This window comes from Equus caballus, chromosome 7, assembly GCF_041296265.1.
Source record: "Equus caballus isolate H_3958 breed thoroughbred chromosome 7, TB-T2T, whole genome shotgun sequence".
Lineage (NCBI taxonomy): Eukaryota > Metazoa > Chordata > Mammalia > Perissodactyla > Equidae > Equus > Equus caballus.
The window spans coordinates 42,837,224-42,857,664 of NC_091690.1; the positions used below are offsets into that span (position 1 = coordinate 42,837,224).

Here is a 20,441-nt window from a genome sequence, read left to right on the forward strand (position 1 = left end):
ACCAAAGAACTTGAATAGACATTTCAACGTTAAGAAGAACATAAACATTAAGAAGATATACAAATAGCCAAATAAACACATGAAAAGATGTGCACATCACTAGCCTTTAGGGAAATGTAAGTCAAAACCACACTGAGATACCACTTCATGCCCATTAGGATGGTCACTATTTAAAAAAACAAAATTAAAAAAACCAGAATTACAAATGTTGGTGAGGATGTGGAGAATTTGGAATCCTTGTGCATTGCTGAGGGGATCGTAAAATGGTGTAGCAACTGTGGAAAATTTTAGCGGTTCCTTAAGAAGTTACACATAGAATTACCATATGATCCAGGAATTAACCTGGGTACGTACCCCGAAGAGTTGAAAGAAGGGACTCAGATACTTGTGCAGTATTGTTCACAGCAGCATTATGCACAATAGCTGGAAGGTAGAAACAACCCGATGTCCATCAACAGTGACTGGATAAACACAATGTGGGATATACATACAGTAGAATACTATTCAGTTTCAAAAAGGAATGAAATTCTGATACATGTTACATGGATGAACCTTGAAAACATTATGCTGTGTGAAATAAGCCAGACACAAAAGGACAAATGTATGATTTCACTTCTATGAGATACCTAGAATGGGCGAAATTCATAGAGACGGAAAGTAGAACGGAGGTTGCCAGGGGCTGGGTTTGGGGAAATGGAGAGTTAGTGTTCAATGAGTACAGAGTTTCTGTTCAAGATGGTGAACAAGTTGTGGAAATGGATAGTGATGATTGTTGCACAACATTGTGAAGGTACTTAGTGCCTCTAAATTACACACAGAAAAGTGGTTAAAATGGTAAATTTTGTGTATATTTTACCAGCATAAAAAAAATTTCTAGTGATGATGGTGAGAATGTGGAAAAACTGGATCACTCATATAGTTCATACATAGAAAACACAGCGAGGGTAGAAGGGTGGAGCAGGATCTCTCACGTTCAGTTGTAGATGTCTTACTAAGGTAAGAAATACTACGTTTAGTAGAGAAACTGTTAGTGTCGCCCTAGCTCTGTGCTGTCTCTATTCACTGACCTTTGGTTGGGTGGGGATGGCAGGCTCTCCGCCTGCTGCTGATGTCCTTCAGAGAGCCCAAAAGCAAAACCTGGAGACAGTGATGTCCCATGAAGTGCGAGAGCACATGGGCCAGTGAAGAATTATTCATGGTCTTGTAAGTATTCTCATTGTTTAATTTGATCTTGAAGGCAATTAAGCCAGTTGATTGTTTTCCTTATGTGTTCATTAAAAGGATTTGGAAGAACTTAGATAAATTTTTATGTAAGTTTAAATAGTTAAGTATATACTTTCTGGTATATTGTAAATATTAACACTTTAAAACTATTTCACCTTTTTTAGTGTATCCAATGGATTCCAAATGTCATAGTGATTTGATATTCACCATCATCATTTTAGAAAAAACAGGTACTTTACATTTTAATGTTGCAATGATTACAGATTCACAGGAAGTTGCACAGATAGTACAGAGTGGCCCAGTATACCTTTCTAAGTTAAAAAAAAAAAGAATTTAGAAAAACAACTTTCTTGTGATGAATTTTTGGTACAGCCCAACTCTGAAAAGCAGTTTGTCGGTTTCTGTGAAAGACTAACCATGAGACAGCATAGGACCAAGCATTTGTACTCTTGGGCATTTATCTCAGAGAAAAGGAAACATGTTCATACAAGAACCTGTACACAGATGATCACGGCAACTTTTTTCATGATAGCCCCAAAGTGGAGACAATCCAGATGTCTTTCAGCGGTGGATGGTCACAGTGACTGTGGTACATCCACGCCATGGATGCTACTCAGCAATAGAAAGACGTGAACTGTTAGACACCAGTTAGGTGGACCTAAAAGGCATCATCCTGAATGAAATAATCAGTCTCAAAAGGTTACCTACCTATATTTCCACTTATATAATATTCTCTAAATAACACAATTAGAGAAATGGAGAACCACTCATCTGAGTGGTTGCCAGAGGTGAGGGATGGCGAGGATAGCTGTGAACATGAGTGGTGGCATGAGGGAGATCTTTGTGGTGATAGAATAGCTCTGTATCTTGATTGCAGTGGTGATTACAGGACTCTTTGCATGTAATAAAATGACATTGTACACATATATTGTACAAATGTCAATTTTCTGGTTTTATCATTGTGCTATAATTATGTAAGATGTGACCATTGGGGGAACCTCAGTGAAAGGTACACTGAACTTTAATGGTCACATTCTGAAAGCATAATATACTTGGAACTTACCACACTTGCCTGTAGAGGGGAGTCTTAAATTTGGTTAAGAGGTTTTGAATAGAAATAGACAAGACGACTACATGTATCTTAGATCCCTTCTAAGTCCAAGATTCAGTAATAGATTCCTGAGCAGGATGAAAAACAGAGTGGCCAAATTATAGCTCTGTGAGCAACCTGAATTCAACTAAATGATTTTCTGGAAAACTCAAGGAAATCCTACAATACTAAATATGCTACAATACTAAAAACGCATACTGGGGGCTGGCCCTGTGGCATAGTGGTTGGTCTGGTGCACTCTGCTTTGGCAGCTTGGGTTCGCGGGTCTGGATCTCGGGTGTGGACCTACACCGCTCACCAAGCCATGCTGTGGTGGTGACCCACGTGCAAAGTGGAGGAGGACTGGCACAGATGTTAGCTCAGGGCTAATCTTCCTCAGGTGAGGGGTGGGGGGAGGAAGATTGTCAACAGATGTTAGCTCACAGTGAATCTTCCTTACAAAAAAATGCATATTGATTTATTTCAGGAAACACTCTTTGAGTACCTACTAAATACGATTCAGTGCTAAAATAGAAGAGATAAAGATGAATAAATATACTACTTGTTATTTTATACTGCAGTGTAAGCTGCATGAGAGCATAGATTTTTATCTGTTCTATTCATGTATCATTCCTAATATTTAGGCTAGTATCAGCACATAATAGGCACTAAATAAAAATTGCTGAATGAATTGGATTCTCCCAAAGAGCTTAGAGTCTGATAGACAAGCCAAGATAGATATGAAATTAAGTAGGAACAACAACATGTGATAGATGCTCTAACAGATTTCCCTTTGTTCTCCTTCCAAAAAACCCTTTGCTTAGCCTTAAAGAATGTCATCTCAGTGTGAGTGTTCTGATAGCACTGGGAGTCAGCGTGTACACAGATAAACTCCAGCAGCCACTATTTCAAGGCTGCCTTCCAGACCCCATTTCCTCACTGGTTATGGCACGGTCTCCCCAGGCATCGGATAGTATTCCCGATGAGTTACTTATGTCTTCAAGCGTTAGGTGTGTGGTTTCCAATCTTCGTAGCACTATTCTTTTATACACGTGATTTCTATATCTTACAATGGGATCCTGGGCTGTTGGGGATAGGCACAGTAAGGAGTTATAAATATTTATAAATTTAAGAATTGTTTAGGAATAGGACAAAAATTCTGAGGGCTCTCATCTTGGGACCGTATTAGACCTGGGGCCCAGCTGTCGTGAATAGTCACTTAAGCTAGAACTTCACTTGCTTGAAGTGGTCCTTTATTCTTTTATTTATTTATTTATTTAAGATTGGCACCTGAGCTAACATCTGTTGTCAATCTTCGTTTTTTTCTTCTTCTTCTCCCCAAAGCCCCCCAGTACATAGTTGTATATTCTAGTTGTGAGTGCCTCAGGCTGTGCTATGTGGGACGCCGCCCCAGCGTGGCCTGATGAGTGGTGCCATGTCCGTGCCCAGGATCCAAACTGGCAAAAGCCTTGGCTGCCAAAGTAGAGTGTGTGAACATAACCACTCGGCCACGGGGCCAGCCCCTGGTCCTCTATTCTTGAATCTTCTTGGGACATACTGTCTTCTAGGATTGGCACAAGCAGCTGCCTGTGAGACTTATCAAGGGTAGTTGGGCAAGAGAGAGGTCAGGCAAGGCCTCATTGAGAAGGACAGAGCATTCACCTCTTTGCCGCAGTGTAGAGGGATAAGAGCAGTGATTATTTCCATTATCTGGGGCTCTGTTACCTTAGCTTCTCTTAGGTTGTAGGAAACAAACTGGCTTAGTTTATGTTAGGGCTTTATTGTAGAGAATTTATCTCAGTTGGCCTTCGTGAAAATTCGATGTTGCCAACACTAGAGTAACTTTAGTGTTAATCTTTGTTGTCCTTTAGTTCGTCTGATATAAACTCTAGTGTTTCCACCATTTTGATGAGTCGGCTCCTCTCTCCTTGTGCTCTGGTTCAGCTCCTTCTCTGCTGACTGGACACTCTCTCATTCCTTCTCTTACTTCTCTTAGCTTCATACTCCTTAAGAGAATGGCTCAGGCTGCCTTGTCCAATCATTATCAAGCTGGGAAAAGCCCTCGGAAGTTACCTCTAAGACTCCTTAGGTGGTCTTTGGGTCGGAAGTTGATCCCTGGTCATAGTCCCTTGTAACCAGAGTTTCGGTGTCTCAACACCTAAATTATAGCGATCATACTGAACTGTCTGTGGCCACTTTCTTTAGAAGGACCTTGTGTGGCCTTGGTAGACATTCAGAGCATCATATCTTATTCTCCATTAATGGGTCACTGGCAGCTTTCAGACTGAAGGAAAAGTAGAAAGTGCTACAAATGCAGGGGCTGTATTTCTGGCCTCCAAAAGGAATAGCCCATGGTTAACCAAAACAGAACAGAGTTATCTTCACTTGTCCTGGTTCTGCAAGCTTTTGTAGCAGTGAGTGCTTTAGAAACTAACTCACTCATGTATATTATGCTTCTGATTTTTATCCCTTTTGTTAGATTCTTTAAGGCTTTTGCTATAATTAATGAAATCTTACTAAATAAGAGAGAAAGGATCACAATGTATACTGGGAGTGTATATATGTAGCTGAACCATTACATGAGATTAAAAAAAGGAAAAGAATGGATTGTTGTGACCTGCAGCCCACCTCATGGACAAGGAGTTAGAAAGCAACTTAGAGTGCAAGGCTTTCTGCACATTTTCTTTAGCTGGCATGGAAAGCTAAGATCCTGAGACCTTAATAAGGGTTATGTATGAAGGCCTTCTTTGGGGATGGGTATATTTTCCTAGAGGCCAAGTAGCTGAAGAATGGAATTTCGTAGGTGGTCAGTGTCCCTTCTGATGCACTGACCTTCTCTTCAAGATAATAGGTTAAGAGGGGCTGGCCTGGTGGTGCAGCAGTTAAGTTCGCATGTTCTGCTTTGGTGGCCCAGGGTTCGCCAGTTCATATACCGGGTGCAGACATGGCACCACTTATCAAGCCATGCTGTGGCAGACGTCCCACATATAAAGTAGAGGAAGATGGGCACCGGTGTTAGCTCAGGGCCAGTCTTCCTCAGCAAAAAGAGGAGGATTGGCAGCAGATGTTACCTCAGGGCTGATCTTCCTCAAAAATACAAAAATAGAGGAGGATCGACACAGACGTTAGCTCAGGGCCAATCTTCCTCAAGGAAAAAAGAAAGATAATAGGTTAAGAAATTGTGCGACCATGATAGACTGGTTTCTAATGTTTGCTGAAATGTGGGTAGTCAGATGCTAGTTTTGAAAGGGATTACCATGCAAATAGCATATCTTGATTTCACCCTTAGCTTCATTCAATTTAGCTTCATGAAAGTCGCCATGTTATTATTTTTCTCATTTTACCAAAGACTGGTGAAAACTTTTCATGAATGGCAATGTCTGGGTTAGATACATGTCTAATACAGTAAGGTGGTCTCTTAGCCAGTTGGTAACTATACCTAGAGAGTGTTGATGCCATCCTGAAGGGAAAGTACCAGGCCAAGAGTTTGGACGGCATCAGATCCACTGAGAGTGCCTTTGCTGGATTTGAAGCCTAGAAGAGGCAGGAGGGAAGAATGACAAGAAGGCCCATGTGTCTGGATGATGCCTGTTGGAAGGGTTAACAGTGACTCTAAGCAGGAAGGAAATACGGAGAGGAAAAGTCTTTAAAGTCCTAGCGGCTTTGTTCTGGGACTAAGAAGGAAAGTGAATTCTCAGGACTCTTGTCTTTCTCTGCGTCCTTCCCAGTGAAGGGCACCCTGAGAGAAAGCCGTCAGCTTGCTGCGTCTAGGAGACTTTGTTCTGGGATCTCTTTTCCCGTCCTCTCTGGTTAGTGGTTGTGGCCTACATAGCAGGGAACGACCTGACGCAGTCCGAGGCTTCTCTGCCGTTTGAGAGTTGCATTGTCTCTGAGTTTTTTTTTTTTTTTCTTCAGGCTGCTTGACAGGGGCTGTGAATCTCAAATCCAGCAACCGAAACCCAGTGGTACAGGAATTTGAAAGTAAGTACAAGGGAGACTGTTAGGAGAATGGCACCATCTAGTGGACGTGTGTAGTCTTGCAGCCGACGTAGGACAAACACACACGGTGCCAGAGAGACGTGCGGGTGGGTGGCTACCCAGCAGTGCTTTTGCCGAGCAAGTGTGTCAGGGAAGCTCCACTTCCGCAGGCCAGGCAGCTCTGCAGCTGTTCCGTTGGCCAGCAGCTGCTTCCTGCCCTGGCTTTATGTTGACACAGCAAAGAAATTTCTTATAGACAGCAGAGTATGAAGGGAGAGCCTGTGCTCTATTTAGTACAAGTCCTTGCTAATCATCTTCATTCTTTTCTGGCTAACATTCATCTCTTCTTAAAGTCTCTCAGAGCCGGGCTGCAGCTAGATTCTCAATCTGCACGAAGACCTCTCTCGAACTAGAGGCAGCTTACAGAGTCCAGGTTTACAAGTGGACCGGGAATTGTGCCACATTCACTGAGAGGTCTTTCTTTTCTTCCTTTGCTCATTAGGTGTGGAACTGTCCTGTATCATCACGGATTCACAGACAAATGACCCCAGGATTGAATGGAAGAAAATTCAAGATGACCAAACTGCATATGTGTTTTTTGACAACAAAATTCAGGGTATGATCCTGTGGTCCATTGGACACAAGGCCCAGGCATGCACTTGTGGCCAAAGATGTTCCTCTGATGGTCCTGCATCTGTAGCCAGGATTGTTTGTTCTGTTTTACTTATGAAAAATTTAAACATATGCAAAAAGTAATGAGACTAGTATGTTGAACCCCCTGTACCTGTCACCCAGGTCCAACAAATAATAGTTCATGAGTTAGGATTTTAATCCATCTGCAACTCATCTTTTTGAGGTATCAGAGAGAACATTTTCCTAGGCCTTCTTCTTCTCATGGTCCCTGATGTTAGTGATGTGAGTGCATTAACCAGAAGGGTGACGTGGACCAGGGAGACAGCAGGCCGTTCCTGGCATCTGGTCTGCACACCCACCACGTTGAGAAAGTCTGTGCTGGACCAGTTAGCAGGGTATCACCCCTGGGCTGGAAGAGAGGGAAGCACAGGGTGCTCTCAGATTACGTGAAGTAAGGGCAGGACTGGTGGTCAGGGAAGGCTTCCCAGAGGTGACATCTAGGCAGAGATGTGAAAAAAGGCTGGTTAGCCAGGCAGGATGGTTCAAGGCTGGGGAGAAAGGTGTTGGGCGAGAAGCAATGTTGTGTATAAAGATGTAGAAGCCAAAGGTAGCTTGGCTTATTGGAGAAAGTGCAAGTTTTCCACCACAGCTGGAGCTTAGAGAGGGAGCAGTTGGGAGGAGTGACTCCAGATAAAGCAGGAGAGGTATGCCAAGGCCAGAGAAGAAGCATTGAATGCCAGGCGAGAATGAATCTTGAGGGTCCACTGAAAGATTTTAAGAGGGAAGTGACATGATGACATTTATGCTTTAGAAAGACTGAATTGGCTACTCTGTAGAGAAGAGATTGGAGATGGGCAAAACTTGGAGCAGGGGTACAGATTTAAAATTTCCCTGCAGAACCCAGGAGGGAGCTGCTGGTGGCCTGAGCTCAGGTCGAGGCAATGAGGAGAGAGACTAAAGAGTAGGAGTGGTAGGAGCTGGCTGTGACGAGGGAGGAAGAGGAAGGACTTAGAGCAGGTGCAAAGTGGCCCTTCCTTCCACGTGGCGGAGGGAAGAAGCAGGTGAGAGGTGCAGGTGCAGGTGCGGGTACGGGCGAGGGAGAGGTGGGCTGGCTTCAGGGTTCTCCGAGCAGCTGCGAGGGAGGTTTCAGAGGAGGGAAAGCGGGTTTGTGGACACAGCCATCAGGAGTCGTAGGCTGTCCAACAGAGTTTGTTTCCCACCAGTATCCTCCCCAACTTCTTATTTTTGAAGAGATGGAAATGTTATTCTCAGAAAACAAATCAGTTTTCTTGGCAACTTTGGCTGCTCCCAATAAACCCTGTACATGCAATTTTGATCCTCAGAGATACAAAGTGGGAATTTTCTTTAAAGAACTTTCTGTTTCTGGGAATTAAACACTTTACTCTTAGCCAGAGGGATGGGGAGAGTATTTACCACACAAAATATGAGGGCTGGAAGAAACCTGGAATCTACTCAGTCTCTTCTCCTGCCTCAAAGCAGGACTGTACCAAAAGCACCCTGATGGATTTTTACTTACTGTTTTCTCACATGGTTACGTGGTAGAAATTCTCATCCTTCTGCTAATGACAACTGGATAAGAGACCTTCCTACTGGAAACGCCTCTGGAACTGTTCAGTCTCTACCATAAGCACTTCGCTGTTTTATTATATTATGGTAAATCCTTTGTATGCTTGTCACCAAGCAACAATTTAGTAATAATTAGTTTTTATTTTTTGTCTTTTTCCCCCTAACTCCTTATTTGCCATTCTCCAGGTTGTTCATGCTTCTTTGAAAGAGTTAGTGTCTTTTTATGCTTTAAATTTTTTTTATTGATATATAATTCATAAAGCATAAAACTCACTCTTTTAAAGTATATACTTCAGTGGTTATTCTGTATTCAACAAAGATGTGCAGCCATCACCACTATCAAATTCCAGAACATTTTCATCAGCCCCAAAAGAAACCCCATGTCAATTAGCATTCACTCTTCACCTGTGCCCCAACCTTCTGGCAACCACTAATCTACTTCCCGTCTCCATGGATTTGCCTACTCTGGATGCTTCATGGAAATAGAATCCTATAATATGTGGTCCTTCATGACTGAAATCTTTCACTTAGCATCTTGTTTTCAAGATTCATCCATGTTGTAGCATGTGTCAGCACTTCATTGCCTTTTATAGTATTCCATTGTAGATATGCCATATTTTTCTCCATTCATCAATAGATGTACATTTGGGTTGTTTCTTCTTTTTGGCTATTTTCAATATACTGCTATGAACATTCATGTGTAGGTTTTTGTGTGAACAGAAGTCTTCATTTCTTGGGGATAAATGACCAAGAGTACAATTGCTAAGTCATATGCTAGTTGCAAGCATAGTTTTTTAAAGAAACTGTCTAACTGTTTTCCGGAGTGGCTGTACCAATTTGTATTCCCTCAGCAGTGTGTTTCCCCACATCCTCACTAACACTTGTAATTGTCCATCTTTTTGACTATAGCCCTCTTAGTGGGTGTGATGTGGTATGTCATTATGGTTTGATTTGCATTTCCTGATGACTGATGGTGTTGAGTATCTTTTCATTTGCTTGTTGGCTGTTTGTTTATCTTCTTTGGAGAAATGTCTGTTCAAATCCCTTGGTCCCTTTTTAGTTAGGTTATTTGTCTATTAATTGTTGAGTTGCAGATTCTTTATATATTCTGGACACTAGTCCTGTGTCAGATATATGATTTGTAAATATTTTCTCCCATTGAGTGGGTGGTTTTTCACTTGCTTGTGTCCTTTGAAGCATAACAGTTTGTAATTTTTTATGAAAGTCCAATGAAGGCCAATATAACTATTTTTTCATAGTTATTCTTGTGCTTTTGATGTCATATCTAAGGAATTTGCCTAATGCAAGGTCATGACAACTTGTTTTTCCTTAATATTTTCATAGTTTTAGCTCTTGCAGTAAGGTCTTGGTTGTGTGTGGTGTCAGGTAGGGTCCAGCTTCATTCTCTTGCACGTGGATATCCAGTTGTCCCAGCTCATTCGTGGAATGCTGTTGTTTTTTAAATACTGTTTGTTTCCTTTGATCTCTTCTTTTCTGGAGAATCCCTGCCAGGAATAATGGAAAGGAAATGAGGTCCCTGCTTTCCCAGCAGAGCTCCTGTAATGAGTTCTCTTACACACCAGGGCTGTTTTGGTGCATGGTGTCCTCAGGGCATTCACCTCTGTTATATGGGAATTAAATGGAAACCAGTCTGCAGTCTTCCTTCTGAGGTGTCACATGCTGGCCCAGGAAACCCTCTTCTTCAGGTGGCAACCATGTCTTCAAAGAGTCTTGTAGTGCCCTGTGTCTTCTTTTCTGTAGGAGACTTGGCGGGTCGTGCAGAACTGTTGGGGAAAACCTCCCTAAAGATCTGGAACGTGACCCGGACAGACTCGGCCATTTATCGCTGTGAGGTGGTTGCTCGAAACGACCGCAAAGAAATTGATGAGATTGTCATTGAGTTGACTGTGCAAGGTAGGAGTTGCAACCCATCCCCTCTAGGCCTCAGAACTGTGTGCCGAATAAAACCATCAGCTCTTACTTCCTCTCCTTCTGGAGCTGCATCCCTGAGGGTGTCACACGACTTAGGGAGGGAGAGCTTGTGAGAGCTGAGACTGCCTGAGTTGGGTGGAAGGTGAGAAGGGAAGTGGCGCTTGGGGCACTCCTCGGGGGGGGATACATTGGAGACGGGCGGTGGGACTGTATGTGGGCAGGTGAACTGCAGGGGCGGGTGCAGGCGGCAGATCAGTCTGCAGGCGTGACAGTGGGGACGGCTGTTGTGCAAGAATCTTTTGATTGGCTTCATTTTTGGAGCCAACTTGTTGCAGCATTTGATAAGAATAGAGGCATGTTGCTGACTTTAAACACCAACCCGTATTTCTCGTACAGTGAAGCCAGTACCTCCTGTGTGCAGAGTGCCAAAGGCTGTACCAGTGGGCAAGTCAGCGACGCTGCACTGCCAGGAGAGTGAGGGCTACCCCCGGCCGCACTACAGCTGGTATCGCAATGACGTGCCACTGCCCACAGACTCCAGAGCCAATCCCAGATTTCGAAATTCCTCTTTTCTCTTAAACCCTGAAACAGGCACTCTGGTAAGATCTCTCCTAAGCGGGGAGGAGGGCAAGGGATGCCTGCTTCGGAAAGAGCAGTTATTAGGACAGACTTTCTAAGACGGAGCAAAGAATCCATCGTGTCGGAGGTTCCACGGAACAATGACCCTCCTTACTTTTACAAACAAATAAGTTCTCAGGGAGTGAAACAAAGGAAGGGAGCCTGTAGAGTCAAAGTTCCTGGAGAGGGATCTTAAATGTAACGGGTAGATGTCATTGGGGGCCCGATTTGAGTAACCACCTGTAAAAATCAGGAGAAATGAGGGCATTTGATTACTGGCTGGATATTTGATATTAAGGAATTGTTCATTGCTTTAGGCATGATAATGGTGTTGTAGTTACGATTTTAAAAAGTCCTTATCTTCTAGAGATACCTACTGAAGTATTTATGTATCAAGTGTGTCTGGAATTTGCTTCAAAATAACCCAGTGTTGGTGGTGGGAAGTGGTGGGGGAAGAGATGAAACAAGGTTGGCCATGTATAGGGGGCAGCATGCCCTCGGCAGCAGATTTCGCAGGCTCTTACTGCATCTGGGTCCCCTGCCTGTGGTGTACCCACCGCATGGAGTGACGAGCCAGGCTGTAGCGGGGTCCTCTGTGTTGGTGTTGCCAAAGTGTTGCCTCAGGAAAACTCATGATCAGAGTCCTTTTTCCTGAACAAAACCAGTCAGCATCTCATTCTAGATGTTGCGAGGCTTCTTTGGCTCCAAATACCAAAGGGGATCTCATTGTTTGGGGGCTCTTAGGCGAGAGTGTCAGAAAAGAATGTCAGGGAAGAATCTGGACAGTGACCAGGAGGCCAAAGGAGAACCAAGAGCAAATGAGCAGATGTTTCACCATGTTCTGGACTCACCACGCGGGGGAGGCACCCTGTCCTCTCCCGTCCCCAGAGGTCCATTTTGTTGCTTAGTCTCACTATTTACCTGTAATTTGCTGAAACAGGTTTTCAGCGCTGTCCACAAGGAGGACTCTGGGCAGTATTACTGCATTGCCTCCAATGATGCCGGCTCAGCCAGATGTGAGGAGCAGGAGTTGGAAGTCTGTGAGTTACTTTTTGAAAAGATTTCATCTGGGGACTGGCAAGTAAATGGGACACTTCAAATTTTAATATTATACCATTAGTTTAGAGAACTTTTCTGCCATGGGATGGCTTTCTCCTGGAGATGACTGGATCCACCAGAACCCACTTGGGTACATTCAAGGGAAAGATGAGAAAGTTCTGAGTAACAGCTAAATGACTAATAAGTGGGTTCTTGCAATATGTTTATCTCCTCAAAATAGACTTTCTAGAGTCATCTGGTGTTGGAGACATGGCTAATCTGGTAACTTTTAACTGAGTTTAATAAACTCCATTTCGTTGATAAGTGATAGAATTACCAAAACATAAGGTTGTGTACAGTCTCCAGAAGTTTATCCAGTTATAATCATTTTGCAGTAAGCTGAAAACCAGAGTTTTAGTCCCAATAATTTTACCCTGTTCTGTGATGACACTGTCTCTGGAGTATTGGTTCTAAAGGTAAGGTGTCATGGGCAGGATGGGGGCAGATAGGGTGTATCCTCTGTACATGTGGCCACCCTCTAAAGCAGTGTTCTCCAGGCTTGCCTGATCCTAAGAGTCCTTGGGGAGCACTGCTTCACGTACAGAGGCCAGGGCCCCACCCCACACATCTGGAAGCAGGCTTGGGAGGTGTGGAGCTGTGTGTGTCTGACACGGCATCCGGGGATTCTTCTCATCTGTCGAGTTTGGGCAGCTGCTCTGGGGCAGGAGGAAGCTCCCTGGGCTTAGCCCAGACCTGTTGATTCTCCCGGGATGGAGCCTGGGAACTGACATTTTAAAGTCAGAAGTTCAAGTTGGTTTTTAAATGTCTGTCACATTCGAGCGCCATTGCACTAGGGTAAGGGGGAATTTTAACAACTCCCAAGGTAGGCGGCTTTTGTTGACATGTCCCCTGCATATTTGCCACCGCATTTTTATTTGCACAAAGGAAGCAGCCCCTGGCACCCCTACACCGAAGGGGAGCAAGCACCTTTGCCCAGTATACAGACGAGAAGAGGGTTTATAGAGATGAGGCCAGGCAGCTTGTGGAGTGAATGTCACGTTCTCACCTCATATTTTTTACTTTTAAGTACTGTTTGAAACTAGCTCTTTTTCCCCCTAATTTAATCCACAGCAAAGCCCTGAAAATTAGGCATTTTTTTCTTCCTTAGGACTCCTGGCTCCTAATAATGTCTTTCTAATGTGACCATTTCCTCCATTACTAATATTCTCAGGGATTTAGCCAGAGGATTTGTAAGCCTTTTGTATAGTGCCAAGGCCCTTTCTCTCTAGTACTGAAGTATAACAGACTTGAAGTGTACAGGTCTTCGTACTTTTACAAGTGAAACCAGGGGTTATGGGGTCCTCTATATTCTAGGCTAGGCGTGTAGTGTTCCCATTTTGCTCTTCTGGCTGGGGTAGGCATGAGGGGACAGCATGGAGTGGAAGGAGAGGAGGGAAGGGGGAACAGTGGGGTCAGAGGCTTTTGTAAGAACAGAGAGTGTGTATCATCTCTTCCCTCGAACCTCCTTTTCTCCAGATGACCTGAACATCGGTGGAATTATCGGGGGGGTTCTGGTTGTCCTTGCTGTACTGGCCCTGATAACAGTGGGCATCTGCTGTGCATACAGACGTGGCTACTTCATCAACAACAAACAGAATGGGGAAAGGTGAGCCTGTCTCAAGTAAAACAAAACAGTGTTCAAGTTGGCATTAATATGATAAGTCAGTAGTCACTGAAGTACTCTCTTTTCCTATTTCACAGTTACAAGAATACAGGGAAGCCAGATGGAGTTAACTACATCAGGACAGACGAGGAGGTACAGAGTGAGGGAACCAAGCAGAAGCCATTTAGGAAACCTAGAAATCGAGGTGTTCCCAACAGGGAAAGTAACATTCTTCCTCGGAACCCAAGTGACTCCTATAGGAAAAAAGGTTTCTGAATCATATTCCAGACCCTGAGCTCTTGAGCCCTTCCCAATAACATATATACACACTAGTGAAATCCAGTTTGCAAGCTCTAGTAGATGTTACTTTTCAAGAACTGTTATTTCACTTGATTTGTTTGGCCCCAAGTTTCTTCTTCAAGGAAATGGTGCGTTCAATTTGACCCCTGTCCCAGTAGGGTCCCCCTGATTGGTAGAGGGTGGCCGTGTTCTAACTTAGTGTTGGCCTTGCAGGGTGACTTCAGGCACAAGTCATCCTTCGTGATCTGAACCTGCGGTGTGGCTGAGAGAGCACATGCAAATACCTCCAGAAATTCCCATCAAGGGCAGCCCAGGAGCAAAGTGCACTTGGACAGAACTACCACTCATGCAAAAGCTTTTTGTTTTGGCCAAAGTTGACTGCTACTCCTTTCTTACTTTTTAACAAGCCACACAAATAAAAGAATTTTCCTCAAGATGGGCACGGTCATCACAAGGAAGAGCACCTGAATGAGTGCACTGAGGCTGGCTGCCAGGCTGTCTCTGCCCCGCTCCCACCTGAGTGGAGGGGATTCGAAGCTTTTGCTCACGTCGACTCTGCAGCTGGGCACTGTGGGCCTGTGAAGCCACTCGCTATTGTCAGCCAGGTGAGCCCCATGCAAGGTGACAAGATTACCATGTAGTGCCAGCATTGTAGGGGTTGGAAACCTGAATCACAGCATGAAATCCTACAGCTGCAGTCGAATCGGTGAATCCGGAAAAGAGGCTGTTTACACAATGACCCGTCTCCCAGTGGCCCACACACAGCACCTCACCGTTTCTTCTTAAAGGCTTTGTTGATCAACACTGCCATGTCCATCTTACAGAGTCTTTCTGGATCAGCATTTTATAAAAACAGCCAAAACCAGGAAGAAGATGGGGTCTTTTGACCCACAGGGACTCTGCCTGTCCATGCAGGGTTTCAGTATTTAGGGAAATCCTTCATTTTTGGCTCAATCTGAAATGGTACTGAAATAATGTTCTGCTTTTCTCTGGGTGTTTATTTTATAAAATTTTACATTCTAAATTTTTGCTAAAGATGTATTTTGATTATTGAAAAGAAAATTTCTATTTAAACTGTAAATATGTTATAAAATGTTAAATAACCTATTTTTTTAAAAAAAGTTCAACTTAAGGTAGGAGTTCCAGGCTACTAGTGTTAAATTCGAAAATATCAATTCAGAGTATTTTAACCCAAAGAATCCTCTTAAGGAGGCTTAATGGAACATTCCTTTTGCCCCACGTAAGTTTTAGCATTTTTCACAAGAAAACTTATGCCACGTATACATGAGACCATTGTTGCTTGGGAAACCTTGAAACAATTCCAGTTGAGTAATGTTGAAATCTGTTTCCATCTGTCAAAAAGAAACAAAAGGAGCTCTTCGGTTAGCTCTGAACTGCCTCTTCCCTAGATTACTAAAACTACCTATGCCCAGACCGTCCAGAAGTACTCAGATGTACTCTGTTGGTCAGCTCCCGGGGCCAAGTTGGATACCCTACCTAAGTTGGTGTTGGCTACTAACTTCGAAGGCCAGCCAGCGTGTCCACTGCCGTCTTTAGCCCCCGACTGTGGCTTTGTGTGATTAGCTTTAACAGGGTTGTTCCTGTGCCACGTGCACTTGGTTTAGCCCAGGGCCAGTCTGAGGTGGACACTTCAGGAAAGGTGTGTGTGCTCTGTGGCGGCCTAGCCTTTGGGTTCCTGTGACAGAGCTCTTTTGGTCGGAGGGCCCACAAAACAAAGCAGCTACTGCTATGTGGTTTTTCAATTCATTTCACTTATTTGTGTGCTTCATAAGACTGTTCAGGGCCAAAGGCGGTTTTGAAATCCAATCTGTTGACTACAGTAATAATTTTTAAAGAAAATGAATTCTCCCATCCCTCTTTGCTGTGAAGAAGGTGCTGAGACACCGCCGGTTGTGTCTCATTGACAGTCCACCTATTATGTGGCGGCAGCCAGGTCAGCCTTCTGAAGACCATCAGGCAGTGCAGCTGGGGCAGAAATCCTGACAGTGAGGAAAGTAAGATGCCTGCATCAGAGGCCATTTTCTAAGTCTGATTTAAAGTTTTTATCTACCCAGACACTGCTGTGTACTTTGTGGGGACATTAGAGACATCACTCAAAGCCTTTGTTCTTTAAGAGCAGATGTTCGTAGCCTTAGACACGTTGCTGTGTGGAACTCATGATGTGAAGTGGTTTGAAGCGAGGAGCTTCTCAAAAGGAGCGCCTCCAGTTCCACTGTGTGCTCAAAGGGTGGTTTCATGTAGGACAACACAGTCATCTTGGGATTAAACTTTCAGTGTCTTAACTTTTTATACTTTTTTTTTAATTGAATACTTGAGACTGATGTTGACTTTTCTAAGTTATGTGAAATACTTTGCCCTGGGGTATTTGGCAGAAGCAGTGGGCAACTCTTTGTAATTATTTAATGGTACCTATCTTCTTCTGCATTTGTGTCTTGAATGCTTAGACTTAAGACTGTCCCTTCATCTCCCCTCCCCTTGGTAGAAAGGCAGAGCTCCCCCTCCTCTAATTGTCGGGCAGCAACACTCTGGCCTCCAGCTGGCTGTCATAGTGATGGGGAGGCCTGTCGCCTCCCTCCTTGCACCGTAGAACCTCCTGCCCTAGTGCCCTGGGAACTGGGTCTGACGGAGCGGAGAGAAGTGAGCACGGAGTCTGGGAAGCGGTTGTAGACAGAGAAGGAAGCCTCACCTGTTTGTAAGATGAGAGTGTGACTGAAGACTCGAGGCTGTGCAAAGCTGTTAATGGCCTTTGGTGTGGCTGTTGTTGTACACAGATATTAGACTTGTACTAACACACCTGTAAGTTGGTATTTGTTAAACCTCATTTATAAAAGCTTTAAAAAAAATCAACTTTGCCTCATTGTTCCTCTTTCTCATTTGCTCTCATGTTGTTGGGTTTACCTCTTCTTCCTAGCGTTTTGTTTGTTACACAAGTGTACTTAGAATGGCATAGTCCTGCATTTAAAGAGACTGCCACGACCATCTACCCGAGCTGGAGATAAGTCTGTTCACTCAAGCGGCTCGGTGACCCCCTCTACCAATGATGCATCCACGCATGTGCCAGTTCATAAATGGGAGAGCTATGGGTGGATCACAATGACAATCCACCCCTCAAATCCAGCTACCACATTTCTATTAAAAAGTAATGAGCCTGTACTTTTGCTTCAATAGTATTGGGATTAAAAAGTGAACCAACTGAATTCCTTTCTGGTCATTTGTGGACAAAACACACATACATGTGTTTTAAGGTTACCTAATGGTGCCAACAGAAGTGACCAAAGTCTTCCCCGTCATGGGAGCATCCCCAGCAGACTGTTCACACAAGCCAGCGTTAGAGCCGCCCTGGGTAAGGACATGAAGCCGGTTCCCACGATTGGCGCTGCATGTATCCACTAAGTACGTCTGCTCTGAGGAGGAGATAGCGTCTGATCAGGGACAAAGGCAGGGGGACAGACAACTCGAACCTTACAGACAAACTGAGTCAGTGTTTTCCTAACAGGAAAGATTTGGTTTTATTATTCCTATGTACTTTATGTAAATTAAAATGACTACCAATAAAAGTCTTGTTCTAAAATACTAGGAGGCTATATTTATGCTTAACCTTTATTATTCTGTTTTAGAAAGCTGTAGACTTTTGAAAAATCTACAATTTATAAATAAGGAGAAAAAATATTACAATCAAAATCTTGTCATTAGAGATGGGAACCAGGTACTGTCAGGAGTCAAACCAGCTAACAGCATGATTTATATAAGAGAAAGCAGACGTGCTGTGTTCCTCAAGGACCAGAAGACAGCTTATCAGAATGGACTTGATACTTTCAAATGGAGTAAATAATAATATTAAATAGCTAAGGCATTTCTCTATTACTTTACAATTTTTTACCACATATTTCATAAAGAGAAATTTAGAAGACTGGCCAGCTCCTCAGGTGAACAATGAGAGAGTGCTGGAACCACGAGAGGCAGCTCTGACCTCACGGCACGAGAGCGTCCTCGGTGTGAGGGAAGCGAGGCGCCTGCCTTTCCACGCGGAAACAAGGCTGCGCCCTCACAGCTCCTGCCTTCCCGATGCCCCCTGGAGCGCACTGTTTCAGTTGGCTGTTTTCAGGGGGGTCTTTCGGAGCGACCTCCTACTGGGGGCTGTGTTGTCCTTATTTCTGGCTGGAGACTTGACATTCCACTGCTGAGACTGTGGAGGCCTGAGGGAAAGAAAAGATGCAGTCATTCTGGAACTAAAACAAAAAACACTGATAAAACATCTACCTCAAAAGGAACGCTTGGTAAACTTACGGTTTATCAGGTAATGATAAACATAAAATGTCATTTTCTTGACTCTGGGCTTCAATTTTCTCTGAAAGGGAGTCAAACAAACACATTCAGATTTCCCAGAACTCCCAAGTGCCTCACGTGTCTGACAGAAAGGGAACTTACCTTTGACTGAGGAAGGAGTCTGAGATGTGTCTATGTAGCTGACTCCTGCTCCAAATGTGACATCATTGATGGTCTCTGGGTGAAGGGGGAAACAACACAGTTAACGAAAAGCGGTAAAGACAACATCACGTCAAGTCACCCGAGCAAGGCCAGTCACGGCACCTCTGCTGCAGTCTCATCCAGTCTCTACAGCAGGACCCGAGTGCTGTCCAACCCAGCGGCCTGTCAGTCAGGCCTCAATTTCTGTGACCATTTTGCAGGACGCGACAGTGTTGAACACTCCATCCTCCTGGAAACGTCCCTTCCTCACGTCCATGGTCTCCTGACTTCCTCTTTCTCTGACCACTGCCCCGCTTAGACTGCTTTGCTGGCCCCTGAGCACCCACAGCTTGCTGTCTCTGGCTTCTCACCCACTCATGGTTTCGATTAGTGCCTATACGCCAGAGACCCCCAGCTCCAGCTCAGACCTCCCTCTGGAGTCCGACTTCTACATTTCCTATTGTCCCCCACCTGGATTCCCTGAAGATGCTTCACCAACTTGTGACCCCTACTCTTCATACATGCTCCTTCTAGATTCCTATCCAATCATCTCCCCAAGCTGGATACTCCAGGCATCATTAGCTCCTTCTCCACATCCAACAGTAACTGATCCCATTACCTCATTTTCCTGCTGTCTCATTCGCTTACCACCTCTGCTACCTCACGACGAACGTCCAAGCTCGCCTTGCCTTGATCTATCAGGGTCCCCCACTTACAGCCTCCCCTTCTTCCAGGTCACCCTTGGGAGACAGGAGAGCAGAGTACAAGAACACAGACTCTGGGCTTGAGTTCTGGCTCTGTGTCTTATTAGTTGTGTGAACTACTCTAAGAACTTCAAGTTTCTTGATCTCTAAAATGGGACATGTCCATGGTCCCCTGACCGTGGTAGGCACCTACCTCACGGGAGTTGTCAGGATTAAACGAGATTTTTTATGTTAAATCCTTAACACAGTACTTGGTACAAGGTAACTGCTGAAGAAATGTTAGCAGCTATTGTAATTTATTAGCTATTATCCCCTTTGTCACTGGAGTTAAGTTTGTTTGGCGATCTGGTGAGGTTACTGCCCTGCATAAGCATCCTGGCAGTTCAGTGTTTAGAGGAGGCCTCAAGCGCAGCCTCTGTCTGAGCTGGGCATGACGGCCTTTGTGCACGCCAGCCCCACACACCTTTACAAACCGCCTGCCGCATGCACACTGTGGGCCCCCCATCCAGTCCTCACTGCTCTCGGCAGGCCCTGCTCTGTCACACTTGGCTCTGCACATGCAGTTCCTCCTGTCTGGAGGGCCCTCCCTGATCCGCTCCAACATACCATCCCTTCTTTGAGACCTGGTGGTGACCCTCTGCCGGGGGCTTGCTCCCTCCTTTGTGCCCTGTACTGTTCTGCAAGAGCTGCTATTACTACACTTGTCTAACGGAGCACAGCCTCAACAGCTGAGTGCTGACCGTCCTGCCAGAGCCTGCCATCCTCCTGCAAAAACGCTTCTTACCTTTCTCCCCGCCACAGTATAACCTTCTTAGGAGGACCGATTAGATCTTTCTAGTCTACATCTGAAAGTCCATCACTGCATCTGCAGTGTGCTATGTGCCTGAGCGCTACTCAGGCTACGTTAACAGACAATGACAGAGAACTGTATTTTCATCACCGCCATTCGGAGAGCTAGGTTCCGCTCATTCCCGTTTCTGGGAGGTCCCTCTTGTGCTGCAGTTGCAATTCCCCCTTCTTACATATACATTCCTTTTCCTGTTTGGAAACCTAGGCACATCCAGGTCCTAAGTCTCCAACCTTCACAGAAGCGCCTGTGCAGTAGCTCTTAGATCCCCGTGCACTTAGAATCAAAGACAGAAGCACTCTGCTGCCCGAGTTAATGGCAATAAGAGGGAATTGCTAA

At 44.6% G+C, this 20,441-nt stretch overlaps 2 protein-coding genes across 11 annotated transcripts in view; one reads left to right on the forward strand and one right to left on the reverse strand.

Annotated features, from left to right (window-relative positions):
• JAM3 (junctional adhesion molecule 3) overlaps positions 1–16,931 on the forward strand; it is a 65,174-nt gene extending 48,243 nt beyond the window's left edge. For 2 of the 4 annotated variants that reach the window (XM_023645162.2, XM_070273931.1), the window contains exons 2-9: positions 6,230–6,295; positions 6,795–6,908; positions 10,274–10,426; positions 10,841–11,043; positions 12,003–12,102; positions 13,637–13,766; positions 13,862–13,916; positions 14,277–16,931. In XM_023645162.2, coding sequence (XP_023500930.1) covers positions 6,230–6,295; positions 6,795–6,908; positions 10,274–10,426; positions 10,841–11,043; positions 12,003–12,102; positions 13,637–13,766; positions 13,862–13,916; positions 14,277–14,312 — 857 coding nt within the window. In that variant the 3' untranslated portion in view covers positions 14,313–16,931. Of the gene's footprint in view, positions 1–6,229; positions 6,296–6,794; positions 6,909–10,273; positions 10,427–10,840; positions 11,044–12,002; positions 12,103–13,636; positions 13,767–13,861; positions 14,032–14,276 lie in introns of all 4 variants that reach the window. The other 2 variants (XM_070273930.1, XM_023645161.2) reach the window with 1 other exon arrangement.
• Positions 16,932–17,666: 735 nt separating this feature from the next.
• The window catches only part of NCAPD3 (non-SMC condensin II complex subunit D3), a 64,636-nt gene continuing 61,861 nt past the window's right edge, over positions 17,667–20,441 (reverse strand). For all 7 annotated transcript variants that reach the window (XR_011440901.1, XR_002809173.2, XM_070273928.1 and 4 more), the window contains 3 exons: positions 18,513–18,587; positions 18,372–18,432; positions 17,667–18,280 (listed from right to left, as the gene is read on the reverse strand). Coding sequence is in view for 5 of the 7 variants with exons in the window: in XM_070273928.1 (XP_070130029.1) it covers positions 18,172–18,280; positions 18,372–18,432; positions 18,513–18,587 (245 nt within the window). In the remaining 2 variants the exon portion in view is untranslated. The remainder of the gene's footprint in view (positions 18,281–18,371; positions 18,433–18,512; positions 18,588–20,441) is intronic.